The sequence below is a fragment of the Berghia stephanieae genome, chromosome 6, assembly GCF_034508935.2.
Source record: "Berghia stephanieae isolate SIO BIC M18660-M18661 chromosome 6, UCSD_Bste_1.3, whole genome shotgun sequence".
NCBI lineage: Eukaryota > Metazoa > Mollusca > Gastropoda > Nudibranchia > Aeolidiidae > Berghia > Berghia stephanieae.
Window position 1 is genome coordinate 2,573,706 of NC_088365.1, and position 9,191 is coordinate 2,582,896.

The 9,191-nt window shown below is 33.9% G+C and overlaps 1 protein-coding gene across 1 annotated transcript in view; it reads right to left on the reverse strand.

Annotated features, from left to right (window-relative positions):
- Window positions 1–8,681, reverse strand: part of LOC144975967 (uncharacterized) — a 16,041-nt gene extending 7,360 nt beyond the window's left edge. Inside the window, exons 1-2 of the mRNA XM_078920209.1 lie at window positions 8,650–8,681; window positions 3,508–3,679 (exon numbers count right to left, since the gene is read on the reverse strand). Of these exons, the coding sequence (XP_078776335.1) occupies window positions 3,508–3,672 (165 nt within the window). The 5' untranslated portion in view covers window positions 3,673–3,679; window positions 8,650–8,681. The remainder of the gene's footprint in view (window positions 1–3,507; window positions 3,680–8,649) is intronic.
- Window positions 8,682–9,191: the final 510 nt, after the last annotated feature.

Consider the following 9,191-nt stretch of genomic DNA (forward strand, 5'->3'; position numbering starts at 1 on the left):
TGACCATTTCCACTTTAAAACCGGTTTTCTTCGTTTTCCAAATCCCGACTTAATACCGCTTCGAGGCGGAGGGTCAAAAATGTAGCCGCTGTCTATTCATTTAGCGGTTTGGTTGCGTGTCTTTGTATTTTAAGAGCGGTTTTACACCTTTCCAAACAGTTTGCACCTTCCGGGTTAAAGAATCCCACTTAAGCTTGCTGTTTTAAAGCTTGTGCTACCTTATACTTTCGTCTTGTCTTTAAGGACTTTTCACAAAACCGTGGCCGTTTTATCCTCCCGTGTCTTTCTTTCTCCAAGACAAGTTGACAGGCAAGGCTTATTGTTCCTGTCAAACCGTGGTTTTATAGTTCCTCTCACTTAGATTCATAACATACAGTCCTCTGTTAACGAGCTCTGTCTAACCGAAGAATATCTCAGTTTGGAGACTTTGGACGCTGTCAATTGTTGTTGATGTATTGAGCGTCAGCCCATATTTGCCCTACCCACGATAATTCAATTCGATATTGTTCAATTACATGCGATTTCACAAGCTTGTTACTCACATGCTAAGAAGAAAATTTTATTCTTTTAGTATAAAATAAGGTGTGATATGAAGTTGTTGTAAAATGAAGAATGTTTGTATTCATCCTAAAATAAAATCAAGAGCAATAACTCATTCAAATTGAAAGTTTTTCTGCTCTTTAAGATGCTTTAAAATATCAATAGTTTATAAGCAATTAAATGTTAAATGTAGATGACAACAATTAAAACTTCAGTGACCTCTTGGCGACTTTCAAAATGTTGGAAGTAAATTCCAATCTTTTTCCCTCTATCGTCTTCTAACATAATAATAAAATAATAATACATGACATTTATAACGCGCATTTTCATCACTGGGTGATGCTCAATGCGCGAAACAATAATACAGTGACATTATTATACAAATGAAACATTATACAAACTACATCAACATAATATTATCATTATACAACAATGTAATAACTAAACATAAAGTCATTAATACAAGATATGTTATAATACATCCACATGCTATGTCAAATACGGAAATAATATAAAATAATGATATAATAACATAAACTAAATTAACATTCATATTGGGGTCAAATTACAAAGATGCATTAATCAAGATGTGTTTTAACAAAGAGATGGTGTTTTAACTTTGATTTAAATATTGATAAGGACTGCGCTTCTCTTATTCTTTTAGGAAGAGAGTTCCAGATGGAAGGTCCGACGTGACTGAACGATCTGCCGCCGTAAAATTTATATTTATATTTATTTGTAACAATTAATTTTGTAGAATCTAGTGCAGAACGTAGACTCCTCGTTGGCTTATACGTTTCTAAAAATTCAGTAATATACAATGGTGCTTGATCATTAAGGCACTTATAGCACAATACTGCTAGTTTGAATTCGATTCTCACTTTAACTGGTAACCAATGCAGCTCATACAAAAGTGGCAATGAGTAGGATGTTATCTCCTTTCTTAAAATCAATTTAGCAGCCGCATTCTGGATACTTTGAAGGCGTGATATTTTATCGTTGCTTACATTCGAGATTAACGAATTACAGTAATCTATTTTAGATAGTATGAAAGATGTTATTAGTTTGCATGTTACTTCTCTTGTTAGGAAAGGTCTAACTGAAGCAATTCTTTTTTAATCCTGTTGTCAAACTTCTACATAGAGAATCAAACTGTGCCTGCATAGTCATATGTTGATCTAGCATTACCCCGAGGTTTTTCGCACACGTTGAGAGGTTAATTGTGCACCCATTTATATTTAGAGTAAACTTCAGAAAATCATCTTTCAAAACACTTTTTCTACCACACACCATCACCTCTGTCTTTTCATTATTCAGTTTTAACTTGTTAATTTCCATCCAGCATTTAACATCTCTAATACAGTCTTCAACACGGGTAATCAATGATGGGATATTACTAGGGATATCGCTTACATAGATCTGAGTGTCATCAGCATAGAAATGATACATTAATTCATTTTTAACAAAAATATCCGAAAGAGGTTGAGTATAAAGAGTAAAAATAACAGGACCAAGGACAGACCCCTGCGGAACGCCGTAATTTAGAGGAAATGTTTCTGATACTGCGCCATCGATCAGAACCGACTGAGATCTTGATGTTAGGTATGATTTAAACCAACTAAGCGCAGTATCTCTTATTCCAAAAGTAATTTCTAATCGTTTAATAAGTATCTCGTGATCAATGGTGTCAAATGCAGCCGAAAGGTCCAACATAGTCAATAAACAGACATGATCAGACATCATCTTAATCTATCTTCTTTCATACATTCTTCCCTTCAGTCAACTTCGGATACGTTCATTTCTGACTTTGTCTTTTCCTTAAAAAATAACTTAATCCTTTTTGTCAAAGTTGAGTTACATGGTTAATTTTTTTAAACATCGCACTTTGTTCCCTATTGTACATTTCTGTATTGTACGGATATGTGGTCTAGTAGTATGACACTCGCTTTCGGATCTGAAGGCCCTGGGTTCGAGCCTCGCTCGGCGCATAGTTGAGTCCTTGAAGAAGACTCTTTACTCGAATTCTCTCACCATACTTAGGTGTAAAATTAGTACCTGACCGGTAACAGCGTTGTCTCTGTCCGAAAAAAAAAATTAACATCGCCTAACAGGCGTCATGTCCCGTCCTAAATGTTAAATGTTGCTGTTGGCCAGGAACTCCTTGTAAAGCGCTTTGAGCACATTTAGTGGATATTGATCTATATAAAAGCTCAATTTTTTTATTGTTTAAATTTCTGTAATATGAGAATAAAGATGTTGTAATACGATTTTTAACTGAAAGCGGTAAACCTATTTTATTGACCATGAGGAAAGACTTGTTGAATGGATCTTTCAGAGGCCTCGAAGACTCGGGCTTTCGGGGAACTTCCTTAACTCAGTCATTCTGCACTAGGGTCAATATAGTTCCCGATACAAGTCAAAAATCGTATAATATTCGTGCTTAGAACGAATTAACGCTGGCATAGCTCAGCTCTCTGTTACTATTTTTAGATTGTCGGATGATATGTTCTCATTGAGATCGACCTATCAGACCTAAAAGTCAAAGGCTATAGATACTATTTGCGTTCGCCCGATTATTCTGGTGAGTATTTTACTCATACATACTATCAATATATTCTTACACGTTGATACACGTGCGGCTATGTGGTCTAGTGGTATGACACTCGCTTTCGGATCGGAAGGTCCTGGGTTCGAGCCTCGCGCTAGGCGCATAGTTGAGTCCTTGGAAAAGGCTCTTTACTCACATTCTCTCACCGTACTCAGGTGTAAAATGAGTACCTGGCCGTAAACAGCGTTGTCTTTGTCCTAAAAATTTTAATATCGCCTAACAGGCGTCATGTCCCGTCCTACATGTTAAATGTTGCTGTTGAACAGGGACCCCTTGTAAAAGCGCTTTGAGCACATTTAGTGATATTGCGCTATATAAAAAAAGCTCAAAGCTCAAAGCTCATAACGTTAAGAACATACCGCGATTATTTTTGCAGAACTACCGCTAATACTAAAAACTTCAATATCCGAAATCCCAACAGGAACAGAACAAGCACATGGTCGTTCTTCGGCACCTTGTGCAGCAATAGTTGTCACAATAATGACCAAGAGAAAACAGCATCTGAGCGACATCTTTGATTCCATCTATTAACTGGAAGAAACAAAAAAAATACATTAGAGTATATCGGTCATAGTGGGGGGCACGGTCTTTGCTTCATACCCAAAAGGTACCGAGTTCAATCACCCGCCTCTGCGCTGTGTGGACTTGAGCAAGTTACCAAGCCCCAGCTCACTTTGCGGCGCTGCTCTGCGGCTGTAGGCTTGTTTTATTCCAGTCTTCCCTTGGAATAGACTCTAAAGACAAATTTCCCCATGGGGATGAATAAAGGGAATTTTATTTTTTCTTATTATTTATTCCTTGCTTGTGCTTGGATGAGCCTTTTAGGGAATGTCAAAATGAGCACATTGAATGGATTGCTCAAGGAGTTTTGTGGTCCCCATTGAATCAATTGCCTTTGTCCTAATTTTTCGTTGCTGCTCTTAACATCAGATCTACACTTCTTCTTCACTCATCTTCCATTTTAATGGCGTTGAAATGACCTACAGATTTTGGCAGCGAGGTAAAAATCCTGAAAGCAATAGCAACAGAAAAACAAAACAAAAAAAAAAAAAACAAAAACCCAAAACAAAACAAAAAACAAAAAACAAAAAACAAAATAAACAAACCAAAAAAAAAAAAACCCAACAAAAATAAACAAAAACAAAACAAATGCAAAACAAAACAAAAAACAAACAACCCCCCCCCCAACCCCAAACAAACAAAAAAGAAACAATATAAAAAATATAATAAACAACAACAACAAAAACAAAAACAAAAAACAAAAAGGAAAACAAAAATTACACAAAAACTATGTTTTGTAATAGGACAGAGAAGTCATGACTTTACACTTTTCTCTTTCTTTCGATTCAAACTTCCTTGGAAGTGTCTAACCAGTCATCTGTTGAGGACTAACAATAAATGGTTTATATATTTAATTATAATGTGAGATTATTTTATTAGTTGCTGAATAGAAACGTCGATTGGATTATTATCTTTATTGATGACCAACGTAGTTTTATCTAGACTAGACAATAAGATGTCATTACTTTGAAACCAGAATAACTGTTGCATAGTGGATGTATCTAAGGCTTCGGTGGACTGATTATTATTACACTTCCAATGAGATTAAAACCAGTATTTTGAAATCTCACTTTTGTTCCCTATTCCTAGAACGAATAAAGTTGAATTTGGTATTGTTTTCAGACCTCCAACTGGTTAAAAAGTCTCACAAAATGTTCTCAATCAGATTATAAACAATAAATTTTACACATAATTATGTGTATTTTACCTAAACGCGTACAACCAATACAGGGTAATCAGAAGAGTGAATCTGTTATTATTTTTAGACCGCTAGTTGTGGGATTAGCTCTCACTAAAGTTCCTCTTTCAGTATCCTTCGTTAACTTAAAGTAAGTACCAAAATACATGTCATTTTTGTATCAAAACCCCACAAAAAACAACAACATATTTTTTGCGTCGCGCTGATATAATATATCTCTAGCCTAGTCTAGATATGATTATATCATGACATTTTATTTTAAACTAGACGTCTAGTTTCTTTTTATCGTGCAAAATATAACTACGAGCTTGCGAGTAGTATTATTACGCGATAAAAAATAACAAGTTTAATAAATACAATGATACGAGAGAATACGTAAGATTCTTAGATATTCCTTGACCAATAAATTGTAAAATGGTTAATTTTGAAATAAATTTATGTTATTGAGATTGATGATTCTAAAAAAGTTTTGTTACTAATCATCAATCTCGATACTAGCCTCGCCCAAGGGAATCCTCTTTAAGCAGAGATTTAGTTCAGACGAGGGTCACGAAAAGATGCCAATTTGTTATTTTTAATGCCAAATGCTTTAAAAAAAAAGAAATCTTGTCAAGACACTGCCCATGGAAATGGGATATAAGGGCGTTAACTAGAAAATGTGATGCCTTGAAAGTTTTTGGTTATTTTTCTAAATGAATCTGTCACCGGCACATGTTGTATCTCAACGAAATATGCCAGATATTTTTGTTGTGGGTTCTATTCTTTTTTTTTTTTGCTCATCTATTTTTCGGAATTGTGTTTTGCCGATTTTTGTCATTGAAGGCACAAACTAAAATTGAATGTGTTTCTCAAAGTTTGTAAATGTATTGAAGTAATGTGTGAGTGAGATCGGTTTTTAAAAAACTCTCACATAGAATTGAAATCCATGTTCCTTCAAATCATTTTGACTTTTGAATAACTCGAAAGCTATGTAAGATATCATCAAACAGTTTTTTGCCATATGTATAGTATTTATTCAAGTTTTGATTGATATCAGTTTTAACACTTTGTGAACTTTGGTAGATGAGTTATGACGTCATCAATAGAAAAGGGCAATTTTAACATAAATCGTAATTTATTTTCACTTTGTCCGACATTATTCTCGAACCTCGACTGACAGCTCACTGAAAACATTGTCTTCTCAGATGAAACAACCTTTTACGTGTCCAGGCATGTAGACAAACACAATGTTCCACATTGAGGAAACAAAAAAAAACCAAAAAAACAAAACAGATGAAGTTATCGAGTCTGGTGTGAACTTAACTGACCAGGGAAAGTGTGGTCGGTCCTTTCTTTCTCGACGACATGACAGAGACAACAGCAAACTGTCAGGCCATATTCGACTCATTCACAGTCCCTCAATTTGATTATATTTAACCTAACATCTTTTCCCAACTGGATGGAGCTCCCCCTTAGTGGAGTTTAAATGTGAGGGAATTTTTAAATGGACATTTCCCAAACGGATGGCTCGGCCGAGATGATCCAATTTCCTGGCCTCCAAGATCACCTGATCTAACCCCACTTTACTTTTTTTTAATGGAGATATGTGAAGAGCAGAGTGTTTAAAACACCCTTGAGATACATGGATACCCTGAAGACTAAAATAAGGGAAGCCGTTCGATCTGTCACATTACTCATGCTGCAAAAGACGTGGGACGAAATAGAGAGACGCTGGAGGCTTGCCATTCAAAATGTCGGTGGTCACGTGGAGCTTTAAATCGGACGATTGTGTAAACACACGATCACAAGTAAGATATCATAACAAAAATTTAATATATTTGTATTAAAGTGGTGAAAAGAAGACCAATGTCGTTATAGCTATTCTTGAGTTATTCCAACCTGAAATGTGTTAATTATTAAAAACAAACTAGCAATGACTATGAAAAATGTTTTTTTCTCTTTTTGAGGAAAATTTTTGTCTAAAATCAAAGCCCTATCTCCACTGAGTAAAAATGTTTTTGAATTTTGAAAATCCATTCATAAATAAACAAGTTATGCAGTTTCAAAGGTGTCATTTATTTGGATGACCCGCAAAGAGGAAAAAAACGCGAAAATATGGGACGCTTTTTCGGCATTTTTTTTCGACCTTTGGTTGTATCTTGCGTAATAAATAGATTAAAAGATTGAAACTTGAAGAGCAAATTAGGATGGTGTTTTGTAAAATACGGGAAAAGTACTCGTCATATTCATATAAAATTTTACAACCAAAAAGAAGAAATGTTCATGTATTACCTTGTCAGCGACAAAACCTCCACGCCTGGTAGTTTTAGAAATATTTTACTCCAAAGAGTAAAAATATATTTTTAACGGTCTTCTGGTAATCGCACGAGTTTTGTCGCTTGACAAAATCTAAAATGACCTTTTTTCTAACGGTGTGCCAACTTTCAGTCATATTCATCGATAAACAGCGCCGTAATTAATTTTTTAAAATAGCATATACGAAACGGCTTCGTCCCATATTTTGTCGCGAATTTGGGCACTTCGTGAGCAAAAAAGAGGCCCAAAGATTTGTGCGGGATAGTCATTGCTAAACAAACACACTGAAAATTACGATTTATGAATGTCAAAATTACCGTTTTCTACTAATGAAGTCAGAACTCATCTTACAAACTTATATCGATCAAAACTTAAATAGATTCTGCACTCATGTTAAAATCCGTTTAATGAAATCGTACATTACATTGGAGTTATTCAAACCTAAAATGTGTCAATAATTATAATTTTTCAAAAATACCCACACTGTACATAAATACATATTACATTTAGAAAAGGAAATATTGACTCTAACTAAAATGTAAGATGCTTTTGAATTCAGCACGTCTGGTTTTCTATACCATGTAATATTTTTCCCCTATCTGCATTACTTCGCAAGATATGTAATATTTTATGCACCATGCTTGTAATTATAACTATTTTTCTGCCAATGTGCAATATTGCGAGTTCCCTGATGTCACTTCTATATTATACAAAGACCATTAGAGGAAAATCCCTGAAACAAAATTGAACCTTTTCCCTGGAGTACTATCTTCGGGTTAACGTGATTTATCTGCCATTTTGTATGATTATTATTTCTATCTAATATTTGAAATTTCTATTTTGTCAAGCCGGTATCAATATACTTACTTGTGCGAGTATTATTTATTGAAATTTAGACCGACTGTAGACCAGGGTTTAAAGAAAAAGAAAATGAAATAAAACAACCGCCTCCCAAAATAACAAAAAACAAAACAAAAAACAAAAAAAAAAAAACAACAAAAAACCAAAGCAAAAATAAACAAAGAAAAACAAAGCAAAGGAAAGAATCTCAAATACAAACAAAAAAAATGCAAATGAAATGATTAAACTAAAAAAAATCCCTAAACAAACAAAAACCAACACACAAACAATAAAACAACAAAAAACAAAAGGAAGTGAGGCAAAATCTTTTTGAAGATATATACCCTTCCCTTCCCTCCCTTCCCCCCCCCCCCCCCACCAACCCACACCTCTAAAGAAATTATAAAACAAAACAAAACAAAAGAGGAAATAACTAAAAATGAATACAAACAAACAAACAAAAAAGAAAGACAAAGAAAAAGGAACAGACATTTTAAATAAGCCCCAACAAATAACCAGTTTTTTATAAAAATCAGTACAGTAGATTTTAAGCTCAACAGCTTCTAACATAAATATTCACTGTAGCCAAATACTATTGTCTACTTACCGACCAGTCAGTCAGCTTTCATACTAGTACTCAGAGCGGGCGAGCTTTTATAATACTCCTGTGACGATTTCAAATTGGCCTATCTGACAAGTTCTTGAATTATAAAGTTGTTATTTTTTGTTATAGTAAACTTTGTCCCCAAAATTAAATATTAATATTTTTTAAATGAAATTTAGAAATTTAGGAGAGTAAGTTTTTGTTTATAAACTTAAAGAAAAAACAGCAAAAAGAATAACTGCCCCCAAAAAACCCCCAAAAAACCCCCAAAAAACAAAACAAAACCAAAAAAAAACCAAAAAACAAAAAAAAAAAAACAAAAGCAAACTAGCAAACAAAAACAAAAAAAAATCAATTAAAAAATAAAAAACAAAACAAAAGGAAATAAACCAAGACAAAACAAAACAAAAAACCGAGAAACAAATTTTAAAAAAAACCAAAACCAAAAGAAAACAATACTCTTCTCCCTGAAAAGTATGAAATAAAAACAAGCAAACAAAAAACCAAATAAAATAAAATGAAAACAAATCAACACACGAAAAAAA